General features: G+C 34.6%; 1 protein-coding gene across 1 annotated transcript in view; it reads right to left on the minus strand.

Moving 5' to 3' along the window:
* Positions 1-890: 890 nt before the first annotated feature.
* The window catches only part of LOC141461625 (ribosome quality control complex subunit NEMF homolog), a 53,848-nt gene continuing 28,647 nt past the window's right edge, over positions 891-26,091 (minus strand). The window contains exons 10-17 of the mRNA XM_074142799.1: positions 23,627-23,807; positions 19,930-20,009; positions 13,241-13,349; positions 12,418-12,512; positions 6,737-6,859; positions 4,835-4,956; positions 2,652-2,872; positions 891-1,728 (exon numbers count right to left, since the gene is read on the minus strand). Of these exons, the coding sequence (XP_073998900.1) occupies positions 1,545-1,728; positions 2,652-2,872; positions 4,835-4,956; positions 6,737-6,859; positions 12,418-12,512; positions 13,241-13,349; positions 19,930-20,009; positions 23,627-23,807 (1,115 nt within the window). The 3' untranslated portion in view covers positions 891-1,544. The remainder of the gene's footprint in view (positions 1,729-2,651; positions 2,873-4,834; positions 4,957-6,736; positions 6,860-12,417; positions 12,513-13,240; positions 13,350-19,929; positions 20,010-23,626; positions 23,808-26,091) is intronic.

The raw sequence follows: 26,091 nt of genomic DNA on the forward strand, positions 1-26,091 counted from the left end.
AACAAGTTAGAACGAAGAACAGATGTCCGTACTGTCTGATGGCTAAAGACCAACTCTTTTTTTCAGTTGAGATGGATCTGTAGTCATAACTGAGCTGTACTTTGTTTTGTCATGAAGGTTATTTAGTTGTAGTCACACTAATCCTTCTCACTAATCCCCCTTCACAATGAAACCTTGATATTTATATTTCCTTTTCCAACTAGATGTGCCCTTTGTTTTTCTGTCCTAAACCAACGTTATCCACATTTCAATGCCTTTAAGATTCTTTGCATTCCGTAAAACCAGACATATGTCAAAGATCATGATAAATTCTACCAAAATGAGTTTTCTTTTTGTGTTTGTAGTCCAAATTTTAAAAGTTTAATATCAAACCTAACAAACTTTATCAAATTATATATCTTCATCTCAGATCAATCATCAGAATTTGAACTATTTTCTCATTTAGCACTTTATTTTCTCTTTTAATAATGTTACCTCTTTATTTAATTCTTTACTTGTTTCAGTTATTCTTTTCAATTGGTTATCAATAGCCTCAAACTTCCCTTCCATATGTTCTTTATGCCTCATGAATAATTTTTCTATTCTACACACCTTGGAAGTAGAATTTTTTTTTTAAATTTCTTTAAAATCAGGCGAGACAGACTTTTAACTCTTTGTGACAGGCCATTCACTGGCGAAAAGTTATCAGTTTGTATAACTTCATAACTAGATCTATCGCCCATATGTATTTTCTACCTTTTTATTAGTTACGCGTGGTATGGAAGAATTTTGTATATTAAAAAAATATTTAAATTTACTAAATTATTAAATATGAAAGCAATTAAAAATGAGGAAATATCTTTTTACTCCACTTCTGCAGTGTTCAAACAGGTAGGTCTCCCCCAACAAAATGTTTATATTTTCACTTTAATGGCCTTGAAATGTTCTCCCACCCCCTACTTAAACATTTGTATCAGTACCACATCCCACTCTACTAATTGTTTGTATTAGCTTGCCGTGGATGTGTGTATCATCACTTACCGCTTCACACCAGCTTTACTAAGCAAAAAAACTAATTCAGAACCTTTTTTTTTTTTATTTTAATTTTTTTTTATTTAATTTTTTTGATGGCCTTGAAATGTTCTCCCACCCCTACTTAAACATTTGTATCAGTACCACATCCCACTCCACTAATTGTTTGTATTAGCTTGCCGTGGATGTGTGTATCATCACTTACCGCTTCACACCAGCTTTACTAAGCAAAAAAACTAATTCAGAACCTTATTTATTTTTTTTATTTTTTTTTTATTTTATTTTTATTTATGTACTCATTGCCTTGAGCAATTGACTGTAATGACATGAGCAATATATGTGACGTATTTTTTAATATTGATGATGAGCAATGTGCACTTGAACAGCGAACATTAGTTTCTGTCAGCAAGTTAAGTCTGACTCGCCTGATAAATAATAAAATTTAAACAAGAATTACAAACTTCCAGGTTTCATGGCAGCAAATTATTATTTTTTTATTAAATCTGTAGTTTGATTTGGCTAGATTGCATCTTCTATTTTGGTGTAACGTAGACGAGCTTAACATCTCCTGGAAAGTTTTTGGATATGTCGCTAGTTACTTTCCTCATATGAAGCTTCTCCAACTCGGTAGCATTCTTATCATCCAAAAAGTGTCTGAAAGCCTTACGACCCGCTTGCGCTGGACTATCCGAGCCTGGTAATAACTGGACTTTGTATCTGAAAGATAAATTCAAAGTACAGATTAATTAATTTGGTTGTTTAATAAAATTAAGAGGTTTCTCCATATGGTTGGACTGAGTAATATTGATATTAATAATAATAATAATAATATTTCCCTTCCTAGAAGCTTCTTACAGCTCACCGTCCGGTGATGGACAGTGTTGTCTGTAACGAGAGAACACTGTCCGGAGGCCGGCAGTTCACTGAAAAAAGCTCCAGGGGCCAGTAACCTTAGATGATGACGCGCCTTAAATCATAATCCCTTCCCTAATAATAATAATTATTATTATTAGGGAAGGGATTAGCTATGCGGTTAGCGAACTGGACTCCCACGCGGAGGTCCCGGGTTCGAATCCAGCTGCTGACCCTTAGATTTTCTCTTCCTAGGAGCTTCTTACAGCTCACTGTCCGGTGACGGACAGTGTTGTCTGTAACGAGAGAACACTGTCCGGAGGCCGGCAGTGCACTGAAAAAAGCTCCGGGCGCCAATAACCTTAGATGTTGACGCGCCTTAAATAATAATAATAAAAAAAATAATTATTATTATTATGATAATAATAATAATAATGATAATAAATAAATAAATAAATAAGCCATTGATTGAGATAGATCGATGATATGAGAGGGAAGTTTGGTCTAGACTCCACCCGCCTTGCTGTGCAAGATACGTTTATGGAGGCTGAATAGGTCAGTAGATACCATTTCAGCTCTGGTATCCTGTGGGTAGGTATTGAGATAGAGAAAGAAAAAATGAATAGTAAACGCCTTTTTCTAAAGAGAACATAATAATAAGTGATTCGCGCAATGCTTCCTATTATGGTAACCAAAAAAAAAAAAAAAAAAAAGGGCAGAAACGGAAGGTTATGATTGTAAATAAGAGTAGAGTGTCGGTTACCAGTGCCAACATAATAATTACTTACTTATAATACTTCAGCGCTGAATATGGGCCCACAACAGGCAGTGCGTATTGGAAGTCATCTTCTGTATGCGGCTTTCCAGTTAAATGATCCAACCAATAATCGTATATGTCACCTTCGTCATCATCTTCGTCAAATATCTTGCGTGATTTTGGTGGCCGGGTTGATCCTTCATCTGCGCTTCCACTGACAGATGGTTCAGATGCTCTATCAGGTTCTTCGGTCTGTAAAAACACAATGCCAAATAGTATTTATTCAAATAATAAAATAGGAAATTCTGTGCGCTACATCCGTTAAGATTCCAATTTCTGCTGAACTCTAATAAATTAAATAATCTGCGAAAACCTTTTTAGTCACTTACTATAATTTTCAAGAAAAATAATTTTAATTTTACTAAAATTTGGATGAACACAATTTTAATTTTTCATCTAAAGAATTAAAAAAATATTCATAAGTGCTTATTCTGAGGACAAGTAGGAATTCCATTTTTTTTTTAGTTTGGGCTTTAAGCTTAACTCCTAATAAGGTGTGTGAACAGAGAGCTGAAGCTCGTACACTATTTACAAAAAGTTATTATACGCAGTAACCGCCTATTAATTTATTTTAATCTAAGGGTATACAAAAAATGAGATGAGGTTTTCTGTTGTGGTGTTCAAAAGTATTCAAAAGATTCACATCTCTAGTCAAGCGATTTTCCTGCAAACTCGGAAAAAATTTAACAACATATTTAAATCTTACATAAGTGGTAGAACTGTATACTGAGTAATAAGGCACACTATTGGAAAAACCTTCTTGAAAATAGCGCTAAATTTACTTCTCACTGCGAAAAGAAACTTCGAACAATTTTAAAATATTTTATGTGCATCATCTTTTTCGCAATTTCTTTTAAAGAATAAGCACCTAAGTAAGTTGGACGTTGATTTTTTTTTTAAACATTTTTCATTTTTAAGATGGGCGTGGAAGTGTTCATAATAATTTTTAATTTTTTTGTTTTATTATTTTTTCTTTTTGTCTTTCTATTTTTCATATAATTTTATCTTTTTCTATATTTTTTCTTTGTGACTATTTGCAATTACATAAATTTTGCGGATTAATAGTAGCCACAATTCTGTCAATAAACTCTATTTTATTTTTTAGCTAACGTTTCAACAATACGTTATATGTAATTGTCATATGAATTTGATACATTTGTACGAATTCTCAAGATCCTGAAGAAAACAATACTGTAACGAAGTGACCTGAGGCAGAGAAGAAAGGCCTAGATTGTTCTAGTTTAGTGACCAAGGCGCCGAGGGGATGGAGCTATTGTCCGTGGAGATTGTTCTGGGAGTTGGCTGACCGAAGTCTATAACGGTCCACCACTGTGTAAACAAAAAGGCCAGACTTAACCTGAGCCGGAGAAGAAAGGGGCTAGATTGTTCAGGGAGTTTAGTGACCGAAGCCTATAACGGGTCCACCACTGTGTAAAAGCCAAGGGAGCGGCCCCAGTGGGAGTGCGGGGTAAGACAGTCGCAGGTGGGAGTGAGTAGTGACAGTAGGAGACAGGGACAGTTGGAGTCAGTCACAGTTGGAGAGAGTCAAGGAGTCGAAGTTCTGCAGAGTTAGTCAGTTGGGCTGTTAGTTAGTCTATGAGCTGGTTAGTTAGTTACAGTTTGAGAGAGTCAGTGTTGCGGAGTTCTGCAGAGTTAGCCAGTTGGGCAGTTAGTCAGTTAGTGAGTAGAGCTTTGTTAGTGCAGCTGAGTCTAGTGCAATTCAGTGCAGTGCGGGCCACTAGTCAATCGTGGAACAGTTTTGTGGTGTACTTACGTAGTGGGTGAGTAGTAACAGTAAACTGTTGCGACTGTTGGGAATAGTAAATGTAATGAATAGCGATAGTTGCTAGTAAATGTCAACTATAGTAATGTTAATGTGCTAATAAATCAGTTTGGTTACAAGTTTAGCGAGTTTTATTCTTTACGAACCCACATATTTATTTAATAACAAGTGGCAGTCACTAGTTGTAGTAAAGTAATTGAGTGTACTTCTTGTGAAGACATAAAATAGAAAATCTACATGAAAACAATATCTCTTCTCTTACAAAGAAAATCAATAATTAGAAAAATGTTTTCTGGGCCAAATAAATTGGGCCATTTTTGGGTACTAAATGTAAATTTGTGTGCATACTGTTGCCACTGCACTTATATTACCTTCTCCTGTTGCACCTGCGTAGATTTCGGCAGCTCTAAATCTTGACTTTTAGGTTTTTCTGTCTTTTCTTTTTTCGTGGGTGTGCCAAAGTCTTGCATCCATTTCTCTGACGCGACTTCCGCTGAAATATATTTATTGCCATCAATTCTGGGGTAACTTGCATTCTTACTGGAACATACATTCTTTACTGCTATTATTGTGATTCAATATCAGTATCTCAATAATGGTTTTTTTTTTTTATTTTTAGTCCAGTTATCCTTATCAAATTAAGTGATAAGGAACTGTCATAAATGTGACTGACTTACTACTACCCACTACAAGTACTACAACTATCAAATTCCAAAAAATAAAAAATAGTTTTCAATTTTATCGTTACTCCTGTCGCCTCAAAAGTTAGAAACCTATTCTTAAAAACTAAAACTGAACTTTATTTAATGTCTTCAAATTGGGAAATTGAGAGAAGGTAAAAAGCTTCAAGTACTTGGATTCGATTCTGGAAGAAGAAGGATTAAAGAATAGAACTGTTATGCTGAAAATGGGATTACAGGATACGATGCTGATGAGACGGAGGAGAAGATGGGTTTTTCCACATTTACACGATTTTAATGAAAATGGCGTCAACGATCTTTAAATAATCACTCATAAATATACTAATCACTTTTAATTGTTTTTTGTTTTTATTAAAATAGATTTTTCAGAAGTTGTTGTTGAGCTATTATGTTGAGGCTTCCCTATAAATTAAGCCTTCAGTACAATTTACTATTTCACCACGTAGAATATTTTATTTACAACCAATACGATTGTAGACAAGGTAGCCTATACTATCTAAGGATATTTCGATGAAAAATCAAATACACATAATTCTAAGAAAAGAAGAATAGGTAAATTTTCTAAAGATAATAAGGCACGACCTATTTTAATAGGTCTTACTCAATTTCGAACGAAATTATTGATTCTTAAAAACAGCTTCAAGTTAAAAGGATCTAAAATAGTAATTGCTGAGGATTTTCCTAAGGAGGTTGCGGATGTACGTAAGAGTCTTCGTCCAAAACCAATAGAGGCTCGAAAAGCGGGAAAGTACGCAGTCATTAAGTATGATAAATTGATCATTAAAGACCGTTATAATGAGGCTGGACTTCAGAGCAAGCTAAGAAACGAGAGCTAACCTACTCCCCTGCTAAAAATAGTGAAGCCCCTCTAATCATAGAGAAAAAGGAGCATCTACATAAAAGAACTAAATCTGATATGAACATTTCATCTGCGAAAGTTAAGTTGGAACAGTTCAACTCCACGCCTCGCTCACCAAAACCTTCTGGGGAAAAAAATGCGAACGCAGTGTAAATATTGATGGTAATATATAGCAACCACAGAAGGATATGAAAATGCACTATTTGGCCTACAACGTTTGCGGATTAAAAAATAAAAAATATGATTCTGGTTTTAACAATACCTATCAAGATTCGTTATTAACTTACTTTTTGAAACATTTGTGGAAGTTAAGGACCAAGAGGAGTTTATAATAACTTTTAGTGAATTCAAGTATTATGGATTCCAGCAAAAAAGAGATCTCAAGTTTAGGAGAGTTCGGGTGGCTGCCTCTATGGTATAAATTTAAAAGGTACTACGTATCTGTTATAATTCATTTCTTTCTGTCAAATTCAATACCTCCACAAGTATTTTCAATAAATATTGATTTATTTATGGAACAAGACTCCACTCTGACGGTCCAAGAGACCAAGAGTTAAGTCTTTAGTTAAAAAATAGAATAAGCATTCTAAGTATTTATTTATTTTATATTGTAAGTTTTAGTTTTATGTTATTTATAAAGATAAATGTAAATATTAATTAATAAAGACAATTATTATTGTTATTAATTCTAAGAAAACAATACTCTAACATACTTAAGCTGTCAAAGGTTCTGCTAGAAGTTGGTGATGTACTACCAAGTTTTTCTGGTCGCGCGGCTCTGGAGCTACTTGGTTCGACTATGTTCTCAAATCGGTTACTAGTAGCCTCCACAGGATCTGTAAAATACAAATCAAAGCACAACTATAAATTTAAACCATTTGCTTAAAAAAAAAATATATACAGGGTGTCCCAAGGTATATGGATAACGACTTTTTCTCGGAAACTAAGATAGCTAGAAAAAAACTAAAAAATACGTGTTCCCTTAGTTTTTTGTTAGAAATCCAAATTTAATTTGTAAATTTTTTTCGGTGCTTCCAGAAGCGAGATACAGGCACCAACTTCATTTTTTCAAATGGGGAGGTGCGGTTTTTATTTCAGAAATAGATTCCACTATTTTTTTAAAGAAAAATTTACTTGAACGGTTTTTTTCTGTGAGCGATATTTTACAAGTTATGAATGAAAACATGATTCTTATAATTAACGTCAAAATGATAATATTTTAACGTTTTTCGATTAAATAAGAAGAAAAGTACTATTTTATTATAAATTTTACTCCTCATTAATATTACAGATCATGCTCGATGTAACAAGCCTATCAAATTTCCTATCGAGATATTTCTTTACATGCCTGATGGTGTTATCGACACGGGAGGCGATTCAGTGGCCACCTCGTTCACCGGATTTGACACCTATGGACTATTTCCTTTGGGGTTACTTGAAAAACAAGGTGATTATTCATAACTTTTTTCTTTCTTTCCTTATTTCTGTTTATCTAAAAGCATTTCTAAATCTAGGTGTACCAGAATCAAGCCGGAATTGCATCTGTAGATGAACTAAAGCAGAGAATAATAGATGCCTGTAAGTCGGTTAAAGCTGAATCTATTTCTTTGGCAGTAAGGGGCAGGAAAGTGCATGTCTAATTGTGGAGGCCATTTCGAGCATGATCTGTAATATTAATGAGCAATAAAATTTATAATAAAATAGTACTTTTCTTCTTATTTAATAAAAAAAAACCGTTATAATATTATCATTTTGAAATTTCTTATAAGAATCATGTTTTCATTCATAACTTGTAAAATATCGCTCACAGAAAAAAACCGTTCGAGTAAATTTTTCTTAAAAAAAAATAGAGGAATCTATTTCTAATTAAAAACCACACCTCACGATTTGAAAAAATGAAGTTGGTGCCTGTATCTCGCTTCTGGAAGTACCGAAAAAAATTTACAAATTAAATTTGGATTCCTAACAAAAAACTAAGGGAACACGTATTTTTTAGTTTTTTTCTAGCTATCTTAGTTTCCGAGAAAAAGTCGTTATCCATATAGCTTGGGACACCCTGTATATAAATCCAATGCGGGGAGTGTGTTGCAAGTTTTTAGTTATAAATTATTAATGGGTGCATACATTACAGCAGCAAGTACACATAAAATAGAAAGATTTGACGCTAGAACTCTCCAACAATTTGATGGAAATGTAACTGTGAAGAAAGGTGCTTAGACTGTGCTCTAAATAAGTTTCTGCTTAGGAAAATGGAAAGGATGCAGGCCATTGTCGAAACCACTAACATGTAGAAGCCGACAGCCTTGCCGGAAAAGAAAGAAGGAAATACGTTCATTAATGTCTTGGGACATAAGTCCCTTAAGGACAACAAACGTACATAAATTTAATAAATCAAATGTCTCTCCTCTGAGTTGCTACTAAAAAATATATAACGTATATTTTTTAGCGAAAAAGAAAGAAAACTAAAAAATTGCATTTTTTTTAAATTTATGAACAAAAAATTGTAACTAACAAGAAAAGAATTGGACAACTATTTAAAGTTGTATATGCAAATAACAATATAGTAATTATATCATGATAATAATAATAATAATAATAATAATAATCAGGGAAGGGATTAGCTATGAGGTTAGCATACTGGACTCCCACGCGGAGGTCCCGGGTTCGAATCCAGCTGCTGACCCTTAGATTTTCTCTTCCTAGGAGCTTCTTACAGCTCACTGTCCGGTGATGGACAGTGTTATCTGTAACGAGAGAACATTGTCCGGAGGCCGGCAGTGCACTGAAAAAAGCTCCGGGCGCCAATAACCTTAGATGTTGACGCGCCTTAAATCATAAAAAAAATAAAATAAAATAAAAAAATAATCTTATCTATAGTCTCCCTAAATTAATAAATAGAAGACCGAACGCTAACTTACAAACAACGCTTTCCTCCGACTGTCAAGAACCTCCTGCGAAACATCATATTGCTTTCCCTTACATTAACACCTTGTCGGAAAAAATAAACCAACTACTTCACAGCTATAACATAATCCCCGCATGGAAATCGGGGAACACCATTAAACAATTTTTCACCAAAACAAAGAGCAATATTCCAACAGACAAACTATCTAACATAATTTAAAAAATCAATTGCCAGGACTGTGACAGTTGTTATATAGGCCAGACAAGTCAGTATCTTAAGGCAAGGTTGTACCAGCATCAGTATGATTGTAAGACTAAAAAAGACGACAATTCCACCGCGCTACTTAGACACCACATTGAAAACAAACACAATTTTGACTTCCAGAATGTGACAGTACTCGATAAGGAAATAACCAGTATAAACCAGTAATTTTCTAGAAATGTGCCACAAAGTGAAACAAAACAACACAGTGAACTTTAGGACAGACACGTCGAATTTAGCCAACTGCTACAATTTTATCATTAAAAAATAAATAGATATCTAACTTCTGTACATAATTATTGCTGTGTTCTTTTAAATTTGCTAATCATTTGGTTCTTATGTTATTTGGTTCTTAAGGGATTGTTTGGTTTTTCCGGCTTTTTGTATTAAAAGAAATTTCCCAATATCTATTTTATTGTCCAAATTGAACATTGTAATTACTCTATTGTATCTGGCCCATTGTCATTACCGAAATTCCCGTGTAAGTCCCGCTATACTGTATATACAGGGTGTCCCAAGCTATATGGGTAACGACTTTTTCTCGGAAACTAAGATAGCTAGAAAAAAACTAAAAAATACGTGTTCCCTTAGTTTTTTGTTAGGAATCCAAATTTACTTCGTAAATTTTTTTTGGTGCTTCCAGAAGCGAGGTACAGGCACCAACTTCATTTTTTCAAATAGGAAGGTGCGGTTTTTATTTCAGAAATAGATTCCTCTATTTTTTTAAAGAAAAATTTACTGGAACGGTTTTTTTCTGTGAGCGATATTTTAGAAGTTATGAATGAAAACATGATTCTTATAAGAAATTTCAAAATGATAATATTATAACGGTTTTTTGATTGAATAAGAAGAAAAGTACTATTTTATCATAAATTTTACTCCTCATTAATATTGCAGATCATGCTCGAAATGGCCTCCACAATTAGAGATGCATAGACATGCACTTTCCTGCCAATTGCCCCTTACTGCCAAAGAAGTACATTCGGCTTTAACCGAGTTACAGGCATCTATTATTCTCTGCTTTAGTTCATCTACAGATGCAATCCCTGCTTGATTCTGATACCTAGATTTAGAAATGCTTTTAGATAAGCAGAAATAAGGAAAGAAAGAAAAAAGTTATGAATAATCACCTTGTTTTTCAGGTATCCCCAAAGGAAATAGTCCGTAGGTGTCAAATCCGGTGAACGAGATGGCCACTGAATCGTCCCCCATGTCGATATAATACCATGAGGCATGTAAAGAGATATCTCGATAGGCAATTTGATGGGCATGTTATATCGACACGGGGGCTATTCAGTAGCCACCTCTCTCACAGGACTTGACACCTATGGACTATTTCCTTTGGGGATACCTGAAAAACAAGGTGATTATTCATAACTTTTTTCTTTCTTTCCTTATTTCTGTTTATCTAAAAGCATTTCTAAATCTAGGTGTACCAGAATCAAGCCGGAATTGCATCTGTAGATGAACTAAAGCAGAGAATAATAGATGCCTGTAAGTCGGTTAAAGCTGAATCTATTTCTTTGGCAGTAAGGGGCAGGAAAGTGCATGTCTATGCATCTCTAATGGTGGAGGCCATTTCGAGCATGATCTGTAATATTAATGAGTAGTAAAATTTATGATAAAATAGTACTTTTCTTCTTATTCAATCAAAAAACCGTTATAATATTATCATTTTGACATTTCTTATAAGAATCATGTTTTCATTCCTAACTTCTAAAATATCGTTCACAGAAAAAAATCTTTCGAGTAAAAGTTTCTTTAAAAAAATAGAGGAATCAATTTCTGAAATAAAAACCCCACCTCCCCGTTTGAAAAAATGAAGTTGGTGCCTGTATCTCGCTTCTGGAAGCACCGAAAAAAATTTACAAATTAAATTTGGATTTCTAACAAAAAACTAAGGGAACACGTATTTTTTAGTTTTTTTCTAGCTATCTTAGTTTCCGAGAAAAAGTCGTTGTCCATATAGCTTGGGACACCCTGTATATACCTGTTCTCCAGTTCTGGCTTTTAGTTTCTGTAACTCAACCAACCCGCATAGCCACGTAAGTTTTTAATAATTATAAAGAATTTATTGTATTTTATTTTTATATTACTGTTTGTTTACTGATTTTCTGTGTTACTGAATCTCTAAATTGTTTGTATTTATAATATCCAGGCCCTGAATTTGGACAATATATTTGTCGAAACGTTGGCAAAAAGACGAGTTGTTTTTTATTTGACCGATCCCTCGCCAATCCTGAATCCTCAGTTTTTTTATAATTGCAAATTACAGATTTAGATAACTTTCCAGTAGATGTTCATATTAACAGACTATCGGAAGAGAATTCCATCTTACATGCTTTTAAGTAAAAAGAATTTTGATAAGTTTTACAGTTCTAGGTGTGGGCGTACATAACTTTGTATGTACTTGTCGAGTAGGTCTTAATGCAGCTGTGGTAATAAGGAATAATATGTTCATCTCTCCTGACATTCAAAAATGAAACGAACACTCGAGTTTAGAGCTCTTTGTATCCTTGTATTCAGTTCCGAAGTCAGGTCCAAATAAACAGGACAGCAGTAATCTACTTGCGGGAGGATGAGTGTCTGAACCAACTGCTTTCTTAATGATACAGGTAAGATTTCTTTATGGTACTTCAGTTGATACAAAGCTTTGTACATTCTATTGACAACATCACCCACATGATTATGCCAAATTAAGGTGCTATTGAAGGTAACCCCCAAGAACTTAGCTGTATCAGGTATAAGGTAGATCAATATTACCAATTTTGATCCTAGAGATATTGTTAAAATCAATCAAGGGAGCTTTAATGTATCCTGATAATTCGTTTATAAACGGAGCAAAATAATAATTGACAAGCTGAAGGAGAAGCGGAATAGCGTTTATGAAAAATTTGGCTAGTTTTTTCAACCATATCTGCAAGGGATCGGCCCAATACGAGTAAGCCTCTTTTGGCGTTTCTATCAACCCTTTATTCCAATCTAATCTAAGTTAGAGTCTAAGCAAAGGCAAAGAGACCGTTCGGGCGGGAAGGAAGGCTATCTTCATAGGGCATGGTCAAACCTTTACGGGAGCGAACATGTCATATTCAAACATCCGCAATATTTGTCACACTGGTTGTCACTCCAACGTGGCGACAGTTCCGGTAGAATATCCAGTCGTAATATCATGAATCGAGCTTCTGTAACCTATCATTCATTATTTGATAAAATTGATGCAAACTTTACCTGGCGGGGTGTTTGGTGGTGTGAAGCTTGCCATCTTAAAGTCATCTTCTTCTTCATCCACTACGCAGAACTGGGCCTTTCTTTCACGGACATGCCTTCAAAACAGAGTTACATTAGAATGAATATTTTTCTGGAATAACAATACACTCACGTAACTTTCTAATCACATACAAGTGCAACTCACGCCAAACCCTACCAAGAGGTATTGGGAATGGCTCATCAAAATTAAGAGAACCAGACTGTCCTGGGAAGTTTCTAGGAAAAGAGAAGAACCGGTAGTCTAGGATACCCAATCACCCAGATTCACCCGTACGCACGAAAAGCTGTCCCAAGCTAAACCAAAGTCAGCATCCCAAATTAAGAAGTTTGGAAGGGTTTAGGATGAGTACGTATACCCAATACTATAAAAGTCAGCTTCCTTAGCGAAAGCCTAGAGTGTGGACATTAGGTGCAACACGTCCTTTCTTCCACTACCCAAGAGAAAGGATATAATGTCCTGTTCAACACCTGGGTTTTTCTAAACAAGCCCCAATTAAATTTAATTCGGATTCAGCAAACCGGAATAGAAATTAAAAACTTAAATTAGAAAAACCTTTTACGAAATCTAGTGTATCATGCTAGCGAGAATTCCATACTACGCATAGTTGTGACAAATTTTAGACTCTGCCTGATTTTGAAAATAGAGGCAACTTCGGTGGAGAAAAACTACTTTTGCAAATGCAGAGGATTTGTGGAAACACGAATTTATGGTGGAAAATTGAAAATCCACAGAAGCACAATATTTCTTAAATACCAGAAAAAAAAAGTACAATGTTTTACTCACCTCTTAACAAACTGCTTTTTTAAATGAAATAAAAATCCAAATCCCATTGATAGCTGTGCAGGCCAAAAATAATTTTTGTCACCTCTTACTTCAACACTATCAGCTTTATCTATAACAATGTGCAAGATATCTGGTGTGTAAAGTAATGCAAATGTGGCTGGGTAATTCCACGGATCTTCGTCACACTTGAAAACATGAGGGCCGAAAAATTGGATGAAAATATGATTTTTGGATTGTGCTTCTGGACTAGAATTTAGCTGAATTTTTTCAGATTTTTTTTTCAAGGTCATTTATTGTTTATAACATTTTTTATTTATTAAAAATATGAAAAATCAGAAATTTCAATGAATTTTTACGCCAATTCTGGCCAATAAACAAAAAAAACATCCCATATAAAAAGTTTGTGTTTTTGTCCAAATTTTTCAAAAATGATATTAGTTTAACGTTTTATACAATATCTTTATTTCTTATTTGAAAAAACACTTTAAAAATCGCAATTCCCAGAAAACGCCACCTTCTATCAGGCTGAAATTTGGCAATAATATTGGGTGTACATTCCAAAAGACACATACAAATTTTCAGAGTGGACCGCCTAGTAATGCCTGTTTTAACGATGTTGTGACTCCTTCTGTAAGCATCGCTTTGTGATGGGTGAAGCTGCAATTGCATTCAGAAGACTAGAATTGATCACTTCAAATTCATAGTTTCTGTCGTGAAAAGATTTGTCACTTCCAACGGATTGCTGTGTTTGCAATGAACCACCGTTTTCTTCTATCTCATAATCATCCGCAATTTCTTGCTGCTGTCGTTCATCTTGGATCTCCATTTGCTGGCCTTTTTGTTTTTGCAAAGACAGAAAAGTTTCTCGGTCTGCAAAAATGTTGATAACAATAAAGTAACTGACAACGTAACTATGTGTACCATAAACATAACCTCAAAACCTACCTGTGTCATACAATTTCTTCCTGCACTCATTACACAGCCGACCTCCCAGGTAACCAAACTTTTTTTTCAAAGGCTTTGAGGGTTTTCTCAATTTTGTCTTGATCAAGTGCCGATCCAAACCGAATGGATTGGAACAACGGTCTAAATGTTTATAATCTGAGCGACTTGCCAAACTCTTTCGTGCGACTTTGTTCTTCGCATTTTTTTTCTTTTTTGCCTTCTGTGTGTTTCGCCGAACTTTCATTTTCCTTTTTCAGAGATCAGACTAGACCGCAATTATTCCAGCGCCATCTACAATGTGTTGCCATACGAAAAATAACAGGCGGGGGAGGTTTCAATCGACAACTGTAGATGTCGCCATATTTAAGTGTTATAAAACTTAAAAATTCGTTAAAACCAGCATTACTAGGCGGTCCACTCTGAAAATTTGTATGTGTCTTTTGGAATGTACACCCAATATTATTGCCAAATTTCAGCCTGATAGAAGGTGGCGTTTTCTGGGAATTGCGATTTTTAAAGTGTTTTTTCAAATAAGAAATAATTGTATAAAACGTTAAACTAATATAATTTTTGAAAAATTTGGACAAAAACACAAACTTTTTATATGGGATGTTTTTTTTGTTTATTGGCCAGAATTGGCGTAAAAACTCATTGAAATTTCTGATTTTTCATATTTTTAATAAATAAAAAATGTTATAAACCAGGGGTCGGCAACCTTTTTCTGTAAAGGGCCACATAAGGGTATTGGTTTTTTACCGAGAGCCGCAAAAGGTTATTGGTTTATTACCGAGGGCCGCAGTATATACATATATATTTCTTTTTATATTTATTTCGGGTTCTTATGTATTAATTGTTTTTTTCTATTTAAAATACAGATTATTAATTAAAATGAAATTTATTAACAAATCAACAAAAAAGTGGCATTAGTGACTTCTATGAAATTGCTTCATATCTTCTTTCATCATTTTTTCTATTAAAAGCCAGACGAAATAAAAATAATGCGATTGTATTCACATTCATATATCACCATAAAATAAATAACTAGAGAAGATGCGAAAATCCGTAGCTTCGATGGCGACAACACGCTTTGTGTCGGTGTAAAAATGGCGTACTAAAAGTCGAGTGATCAGACAAAGAAAGAGCGCGGATTACTAATCTAAAGATTTGAACGCTGAGACAATAATTGTACTAGCGAAAATTACCAAACTTTATTAACATAAAATTTGAAATATTTTATGATTTAAATTTTTATTATTTGCCGTTTTGTGCCGCGGGCCGCAGGAAAATGTTAAAAGGGCCGCAAGCGCCATCTACAATGTGTTGCCATACGAAAAATAACAGGCGGGGGAGGTTTCAATCGACAACTGTAGATGTCGCCATATTTAAGTGTTATAAAACTTAAAAATTCGTTAAAACCAGCATTACTAGGCGGTCCACTCTGAAAATTTGTGTGTGTCTTTTGGAATGTACACCCAATATTATTGCCAAATTTCAGCCTGATAGAAGGTGGCGTTTTCTGGGAATTGCGATTTTTAAAGTGTTTTTTCAAATAAGAAATAATTGTATAAAACGTTAAACTAATATCATTTTTGAAAAATTTGGACAAAAACACAAACTTTTTATATGGGATGTTTTTTTTGTTTATTGGCCAGAATTGGCGTAAAAACTCATTGAAATTTCTGATTTTTCATATTTTTAATAAATAAAAAATGTTATAAACAATAAATGACCTTGAAAAAAAAATCTGAAAAAATTCAGGTAAATTCTAGTCCAGAAGCACAATCCAAAAATCATATTTTCATCCAATTTTTCGGCCCTCATGTTTTCAAGTGTGACGAAGATCCGTGGAATTACCCGGCTAAAGTTCGTGCGTTTTATACTTTGAATGTTCAAGCCTATTTCGCATGTTTGTCCACGGTTTCTTAATTAATTTTAGCAAGTCATCTTGATATTACAGATATTTCTTAGTGCAGAAATTCAATTTCTTCTAATCTGTTAACATCTCTTTAGCAAAATTATTCTATTAACAGTAAAATCTCTTTTTCAAAATCAAATAAAATTACTTGCGATGAAAGAAGAAAATAAGATTGTCTTTATTCAAAAGTAGAAAAAAGACAATTGCAAGCTGCGCCCCATAAAGAGGATGCAGACTAGACTTCTTCCGCAGCTGGGTTTACTATGCGAATACTGAGGAGAGTTGTTTAGAGTAACCGCACCCAATTTTGGTTCGTGGGAGTTTAAAAATGGGTCACGATTTGCGATATGAAAAGTCATTGCATTCATAGAGTGGAAGGTTTCATTTCAATGAAATATTTATCATCAAATGGTTGAGGATAAAATCGTTAAAGAGGATAAATTGGCATAAGTAGCATAATACAAAACCACTTACTAAAAAGAAAGATTTCATTCATTATTTTCCCCTATCTGCAGATATCCGATTAGTTAATAATAATAATAATAATAATAGAGAGATTTATTGTTATCAGAAATATACGAGGTGTGTTCAAAAAGTAACGGGAATTTTTAAATTTCGCGGGTTTGGAGAGTCTGATTGTAAATTTTTTTTTTATTATGTTGGTACACACGCCCCTGAAGTACGATAAAATTTTCAGTAATATTCATTGTTTACTTCTTAAGTGGCAGCCGTTAAGGTTAGACGTGTTTTTCGAGCTTGGCGATTTTTGTTTGTTAAAAAAAATGGATCAAAGAATTTGTATTAAATTTTGCGTAAAAAATGAAATAAAGGGTAATAAAGTGTGTGAAATGTTAATAAAGGCATATGGTGAGTCTGCTATGAGTAAAACAAGGATTTACGAGTGGTATAAGCGTTTCCAAGATGGCCGCGAAAACGTTGAAGATGACGAACGACCTGGACGTCCAAGCACATCAACAACCGATGAAAACGTGAAAAAAGTGAAAGAAATGGTTATGAACGATCGCCGAATCACAATCAGAGAAGTCGCTGATGATGTTGCCATATCAATTGGCTCATGCCATGAAATTTTTTCGGATGTTTTGGGTATGAAACGTGTGGCAGCAAAATTTGTTCCAAAATTGTTGAATTTCGAACAAAAACAGCGGAGAATGGAAGTTGCTCAAGAGTCACTCAATGAAGTCGACAACGATGCGGATCTACTGAAACGTGTTATAACAGGTGACGAAACATGGGTTTACGGATATGATGTCGAAACTAAGGCTCAATCGTCCCAGTGGAGGCATTCTGGATCGCCAAGACCGAAAAAGGCTCGACAAGTGCGGTCGAATGTGAAGGTTATGCTCACTGTGTTCTTCGATTTTAATGGCATAGTGCATCATGAATTCTTGCCACAAGGTCAAACAATCAATAAGGAATACTACCTACAAGTTCAACGCCGTTTGCGTGAAGCAATCCGAAAAAAACGCCCGGATTTGTGGCAAAACAATTCATGGATTTTGCACCACGATAATGCACCTGCTCACACTTGTTCGTGAATTTTTGGCCAAAAACAAAACTTTAACGATGCCCCAGCCTCCATATTCGCCAAACATAAAGAGAACATTAAAAGGCCGTCGTTTTACAAGCATAGATGACATTAAAAGCGAATCGCTGAAAGAGCTGAAAGCTATCACAAAGATTGAGTTTCAGAAGTGTTTCGAGGATTGGAAAAAGCACTGGCACAAGTGTATTGTATGCGAAGGGGACTACTTTGAAGGCGACAATATTAATGTAGATGAATAAATAAATATTTTTTTCAAAAAACGAAAATTCCCGTTACTTTTTGAACACACCTCGTACATTTTCATAAATATTTTTGTTCAACTAATCTCTACTCCTTAGTCTTTAGACTCTGAGGAGGAAGGGTCTCACTATACAATTACATTTTACTGACCCTAATATAGAACAATTTATTATAATTTTTTGATTATAATTTATTTATTTATTTTTTAAAGAACTGAATAAAATTTCCCTATTACAATATTTGAAAACATAATTATTATACATAATAAATTATCTTTAATTTGAATATAATTTATTTACTTATTTTACTTTTATATAAGTATTAATATTTTTTTATTTAATTTTATTTATTTATTTTTATATATAATTTCCTATTCCAGCACACAACAACTCAGGCTATAGCTAATCCCAGTTGAACTCCCTTACCAAACTTTCCCTAAAAATCCAAGCCTCCTGAGCGTAGCCAACCAGGGATTTAAAATCACCTCCACTTAAAAACTGTTCAAACTGTACCCTGGAGAGGTTTGATAACCCAAACCACTTTCTCCTTATAAATTCCAAAACTGGGCAAATGGCAATAAATTGGAAGTGATCCTCCATCTGGCCGAGATTGCACGAAGAGCATCTCGTATGATCTACCTTCTTCCAAGGCTTGTCATTCAAATTCAACAGTCCACACCTCAGTTTAAAAATCCATTTTACATGATCTAAATTATTTTCATTGTAAAAATAATTACAATTACCCAAGCATATTTGGCTGTAATAACTGTTGAAATTTGGATGACTTGCCCTAGCTCTTGCTCTCTCCAGCTCAACTTGCTTTACTTTCTGGGATAAACTTCTCATTTCCCTATTTAGGGCTAAGCTATAATCATATTTTCGAGCAAGGTCTGCCCATTCACGAAACCAGAACGCGTTACATCTAACTACCTCGTGTGCCAGAAACCTAGGAAGACGTTCATCGTCATAACTTAATGCAACTTTACCAATATATCCCAAATGAAGATTCAGGCAATATTCAAAAATACTACTTCTTTGACATTCCAGATCCAGCATGTAGTTCGGAGTGTAACTGGGTGCGCTCAGAAGCAGTTTCAAATAGAAGCGTTCACATTTGTCTAATATCTCATACTGTTTAAAACCCCAAACCTGCGCACAATACGTGAGCATCGCTCGAGTAACTGTATTAAAGACTCGGGACTTAGAGATCACTGAGATAAATTTATTCTGAATGAAACGCTTCCATACTAGATTCATGGCTAGTTTACCACATTTAGCTTTATTAGCAAGGTGAGCCTGGAATGCCAGCCGAGGAGTCAGCAACACCTCCAGATAGTTAGTTAATATGTGGATACAAAATCCATAAAAACCATGTTTTGGACCTGTCCGAGGGAGAGCAGTTAGTTGAACTTTCAGGTGACAAACTGCTACAATGCCCCAGTTAGGGCAGTCAAAAAGATTAGGTCAAATTTTGGATAGAATTAAAAAATGAATACCCAAATTGGAGCAAAAAAGGCAATCGAATTCCTACTACCAAACAAAATACTTAGCAGAAACTGTCTTTTCAGCTCTGATTATAATTAAAAATAAGATAGAACTCGACTTTAAAGCATTGACGCAATGTTGAAGATTGCATTAACTACATCAATTTAAGCGAGAATTGGTAAACGAGAATCAGGAGCAGTAGAACCATTTTAGTATGAACTGGTATAAAATATATGCATGTAAAACATAATTATTATTCTACACTTGTATCTATCTTCCACGCACATGGGTCGCCTTATAATTTTTTTTTTTTTCTCTTCTTATTGTTGGGTCAATAGACATTAAAGGTTTGGGTGAACGCTTTTTTAGAGTATTTTGCCTGCAAAGATATTAGCTGGTTGTTGGGAAGGGCAAATAGGATTTCTAAAACAATGACCGGGTTATTTGTGTACCTTCTAGCGTGAAAATGTACACAATTATGAAACACTCTGATAGATAAACGTAATTTAAAAATACATTGGAAAATTGTTTGTATAATTACCAGAAATTGCTTCAAACATCGAAACCTGATGGTCATACACCCACCATACTCTGCTTCTCGCGTTGGTTTGCCAGCAAACGCTAAAAACATCAAAATTAACATTGAATTGTTTTTCCTTAATAATTACTTTTTTGGATTTTGAGAAGGGGTAATAAATTTAAAAAATAGGAGCTAATAACTTCTTTTTTTACCATTTAAGTTATAATTTAAGCTAGAAGGCTATTTTTCATTTGTTATGATTATGTTTGCACTATGTAATTTATTATTTTATTTTTATCTTTTATTATAAACTGTCCGGTATAAGGGTTGATCGTCAAAAACCGCATGAAAAAGCGTAACGTTGAAAAACACCCAACTTTGACAATTTTTTTCTTTTTTTCTAGACTATGCTGGCCATTTTCATGCATAAAATATTTGTTTAGTAATGAGTAGCACTCATTTAATTTAGATACATCTGATTTAAATGGAAGTTAAGCACAGCAGAAGGAAGTAAATATCGTCGGTTTAAGTTCATTGTTCAATTAAACTGATCGGTACTTTACTTTATGCAGTAGTTAGGACCGTTTATTTTGAAAGTGGTGTAAGTCCATTTTTGAAAAAAAATGAGATATCACGTAATTCATGCTTAATTTTATGTTAATTTTTTATGTATAACTAGTCCGTGTTTAATTTCTTAAAAAATTCCCATGTTTTGTAGAATTTAAAATTGGTCGGTAAATGAAATTGCAAAATCATTGATTATAAAAGTGGTGTAAGTGGTGTAAGTGGACAGAGGTAGGCGGCTTAGCAGATGGTTGCCGATCAGTAGCCTGTTATTTTACATTTGTTTTATATTAAATACTGTCAATATCTTGTAAATTTAACAATGTAATTAGCGTCTAAAATTAAAAATACTACTTCCATTTTATGTCGTGTCATTATTATTTGTAAACCAAATTGGATTAATATGAAGTATATTATTATTTATTAACATGAAATATTATTATATATTAGTATATTATTATTTGAAAATATATATTATTTGATTTTTCAAAATTGATATTAAGCGATTTTTACAACTGTCTAATTTTGAAAGTGGTGTAAGTCCATTTGCAGCCCTTAAGTACGAGTATACGTATATATCAGTTTAGTAAAATACGCCTAAAACAAATTTATATAAACAAATTACATACTGATAAAACAGTAGAAACATTGCCAGACTTCATATAATATGTCTAAATTTTTTAATTAACAGATATTAACATCTTAAAGGTTATATTAAAAGTTAACACTTTTAATTTTCTCGAAATAACAGAAAATGGACTTACACCACTTTCAAAATAAACGGTCTAATTAATCATGAATAATAATATGTAATTAATAATTAATCTTGTTTGTTAGTATTAATTGTTAATATAGTTTTCTTCAATTACATTGTTAAACTAGGTGTTCTCCCCACAATGTAATATATGTGTTATATAAAATAGATATGCATATTTTTAGATGGTTATAATACTTCTTTACAAGTACTCAGTAAAAGGGCTACATTAAATTGAAGTTTGTAAATGAATGAATTATAATTACAAGTATTATTTATTTGTTGTTAACTATATAATTTGTGAGCACGTAAGACGAATTCAAGACTGAAATTTCGTTTTAACTCCGTAATGCAAATTACAACATTAAAAAGACCAACTCTAACTTTCCCTTTTGGTTTTTAATATGCGAGTGAATTTGATGATTATTCAGAATAAAGATAAATTGCAAGAATAATTTGGAATAGAGTTAAAATGAAATGCCTTTTTAATACTAACTATTATGATGAGATACATCTTTTATTATTCTAATAGAAAAATATTTATGGGTGATAAAAGGCTTAAAAGACTTCAAGGTTGGATACTTGCTGATTTGTATACCTTTCAGCGTTTAATCAACCCTTATACTTAACTTTTAAAACTGTAAGTTTTTGTTAAGGAGATTTAAGTTCAGTTTGATTTTTATCTCGTATTAACATATTTGTTTCTAAGAGGCTTTGTGTTTGCAACTCCTTTTGTACATCTGTTTGGCAAAAACAGAATAAATAAATAATTTCTTTTTTCATGTGGTTTCCTTAATTTGTTACCTTCATGCGCATGTGTGAATTTTGTCACCGCCTTCCAGCGCGTCAGTCGCAGCCTGTGGGTCGCTGAGTGAGGTTCTACTCAACGTGTTCGTCGCTACCGATTCTCTCAAGAAGACTGAAACATGAAATTTTGTCAAAAGCTTGGTGATTCTCAAAGCGAAACAATTCGTAAGATTCAGCAGGTGTTTGGAGACGAAGCGATGGGTGTAAAACAAATTAAGGAGTGGTTCAACCGTTTCAAAAAATGGCCGCACATCAGCGGAGAGTGGACCAGCGTTCTGGCAGGCCCCAGACTGCTCGGAGTGCAGCCGTTGTTGAGACTGTGCAAAATTTGGTGATGGCAGATCGTCGCTTGACCGTGCGGGAGATTGCCCAAGAGGTTGGAGTTAGTGCAACTTCAAAACGGAGGTCCTTTTGTTCCGGCGACAACAACTTGGCCACTCTCCGCTGATGTGCGGCTATTTGGAAACGGTTGAACCACTCCTTAATTTGTGTTTCATCCATCGCTACGTCTCCAAACACCTGCTGAATCTTACGAATTGTTTCGCTTTGAGAACCACCAAGCTTTTGACAAAATTTGATGCAGTGCCTTTGCTCATCACATTCAGTCATCTTGAAAGAATCGGTTCCGGAAGTCGGAGAATCGGTAATGCGACGAACACGTTGTGTAGCACCTCACTCAGCTACCCACAGGCAATGACTGACGCGCTGGAAGGCGGTGACAAAATTCATACATGCGCATGAAGGTGTCTTCCTTTACTGAGTATAGTGGCGCCGCGCTATCGTCTTTATTTTGCGAGGGAAAAATAAAGGTCAGATACTTTTTAGACAGGCCTCGTATCTTTACTTTATTATGGTTATGTTTAACAGTTAACACATTGTAGACTCTAATTCTACCCTGAAGAAAGCAAAATAAATTTGCTGATTCTTTAGTAAAAACGAGGTTTTTTAAAATTATGACTACTCCAAAACCCAAAAATAAATGCAGGTACTACAGTCGATAGTAGAACCATTTATTAAAAACCTTAAAAATTAAACTTCTTTTAACATAGGTTGCTGCTAAATATTGAGTTGTTTAAAAAAGATTAAAGCCCTGCATCATAAATTCGCTAATAAATGTACCAAATGACGCTAGTCAAGTAAGAAGATGCTGTTGGAAATTATAAAATTTCGAAAGACAATCTGAACAAGACTCTGGATGTGGTGATGAGGAAAAATGGTCAACTTAGGCTTGGATTTAACTGGTTTGCTATCTGTGAAAGTGGTAATATGGACTATGACCGCGCTGGACTGGTCATTCCTTCTAGGATCCTTATTGGCACTATTAATTTTTTGAAATTAACGTCGGCCGTAATAAGGTGATCAGAGACGTCTTCTCCTTCGTTCCCACATGGAGCTGAAGCAACTGTACATTTTATACAACCCAAAGATTTATACAAGATGGCGATTGTAAAAATTAACGTAGATGCAGGGCATTTGAAGTCAATTAAACGTCTTTATGTCGTGTGAACGGCTGGTTTTTTTTTTTTCTGTAATACACCCTAATATTTAATAACAACCCAGTATACCTGTAATAGCCATGTACTGAAGCGATACCTGTAACAGACGGCCATACTTCCAGCTTCGTATATCGTCCTGGTAGGTATTGGACTCTCGGTATAATTCTTTACTACTACGTAGCTACCTCCAATCGAATCCACATGTACACAAATATCTCCCTTTTCCAAATAATGTTTTAAAATTAAATCATTTTGAGATTTGTCTTGCCCACCAATCACTAGAACAAATTATTTTAAAATGGTAAATTTTATCAAAAAATTCTCATAGCTAGTATAATACACCTTAAGATTAACAGATGGTCTCTGGTCTTTAAATTATATCAGCTAGGTTTATCATCAAAATTTGTAAATGTTATTAAGATCTATTGCATGATACTAATAGTTCGGTCTGGTGTAAAAATGGTCTATCCACTTCATTTAAAATAGAAATGGGAGTGAAACAAGGTTATTTATTAAGTCCGCTTTTATTTTCTTTGTTCTTAAACGATCTGGAGGATCATTTGATAGACGGCGGTATCAGGTTAAATAAGGAAAGGATTAGGCTTCTTGCATATGCCGATGACCTGGTTCTACTAGCGTCAAATGCGTATAATATGCAAAAAATGATAGATTCGCTTTCCAACTATTGCAATGTCTGGAATTTAAAAATAAATATGAAGAAAACTAATATTATGGTTTTTAGAAACGGAGGTCGCCCTGCTAAATGTGAAAAGTGGTATTTAGATGGTAATAGAATAGAGACAGTTAATAGTTACGAGGGTCGTTTGAAACGTCTGTGCAAAAATAAAAACTACTTAATTTTTTGGGGTAAACCTTTTTTATTTTTCAACATAGTCTCCTTTTAGGCTTATACACTTCGTCCAACGCTGCTCTAGTTTGTTGATCCCTTCCGAATAATAGGATTTGTCCAAGTCTGAAAAATAGCCATTCGTTTCTGCAATCACCTCCTCGTTTGAATAAAATCTTTTTCCCGCCAGCCATTTCTTCATATTGGGGAACAAATAGTAGTCCGAGGGAGCCAAGTCTGGAGAATAGGGGGGGATGTGAAACGAGTTGGAACCCTATTTCCATTAATTTTGCGACCACAACTGCTGAGGTGTGAGCTGGTGTGTTGTCGTGATGGAAAAGGACTTTTTTGTGGGCCAATCGTGGGCGTTTTTCTTGCAGCTCGGTTTTCAAACGGTCCAATAACGATGAATAATATGCACGTGTAATAGTTTTACCCTTTTCCAGATAGTCGATGAGGATTATTCCTTGCGAATCCCAAAAGACAGTCGCCATAATCTTTCCGGCCGAAGGAACGGTCTTCGCCTTTTTTGGCGCAGATTCCCCCTTGGTAACCCATTGTTTAGATTGTTCTTTGGTCTCAGGAGTGTAGTGATGTATCCATGTTTCATCCACAGTGACGAACGACGCTTAAAGTCCTGCGGATTTTTCTGGAACAGCTGCAAACCGTCCTTGCAACACTTCACACGATTTCGTTTTTGGTCAAGCGTGAGCAATCGCGGCACCCATCTTGCGGATAGCTTTGTCATGTCCAAATGTTGATGCAAAATATTATGTACCCGTTCATTCGAGATGCCCACAGCACTAGCAATCTCACGCACCTTCACTCTTCTGTCATCCATCACCATATCATGGATTTTATCAATGATTTCTGGAGTAGTAACCTCAACAGGGCGTCCAGGACGTTCAGCGTCACTTGTGCCCATATGGCCACTCCGAAAATTTTGAAACCACTTATAAACTGTTCTAATCGAAGGTGCAGAGTCACCATAATGTTTATCAAGCTTCTCTTTAGTCTCCTCAGGCGTTTTGCCTTTCATAAAGTAGTGATTAAACATCACACGAAATTCTTTTTCGTCCATTTTTTGAAAATCACTCGACTTCCTCGATTCAAACGAATGCCAAACACAAAGAAATAGACCGATCTGGCTGAAACTTGGTGTGTGTTCTTCCAAGAGATGCTACTAACTAAACTTAACCTCGATACGCGCCAGTGGTGCTATCTCTCTGACTTTGCACGGACATTTCAAACGACCCTCGTACAAGTACTTAGGAGTAACGCTAACGCCGACACTTTCATATAAAAAGCATTTCCACGAAAGACTGTCTAAGGCGAAGTCCGGTCTAAATTCTGTATGGGGTCTCTTCATGAATAATAACAAAATTCCGTTTTCCTCTAAAATGAAAATCTTTTATTCCGTATCCAGATCCATTATTTGTTATGGTGCTCAAATCTGGGGATATAAACAATTTGAAGAATTAAACAGATTTCTGTGTTTTTTATGAAAACATTGCTTCACCTGCCTTCTCACACACCAGCTTATTTAATTTATTTAGAGTCACACTTAACTTCTCCTTTTGTATATACACTTCAGCTACACTTAAATTACGTACTCAAAACTATTAATTATCCCGAATATAGGTATCCGAAATTAGTCACTTTAGAAATCATTAAATGCAATAGTCTCTGGTTTAAAGAATTAAATAGTCTAGCTT

This window comes from Rhodnius prolixus, unplaced genomic scaffold (assembly GCF_049639745.1).
Source record: "Rhodnius prolixus isolate KJV_2025 unplaced genomic scaffold, Rpr scaffold_12, whole genome shotgun sequence".
NCBI lineage: Eukaryota > Metazoa > Arthropoda > Insecta > Hemiptera > Reduviidae > Rhodnius > Rhodnius prolixus.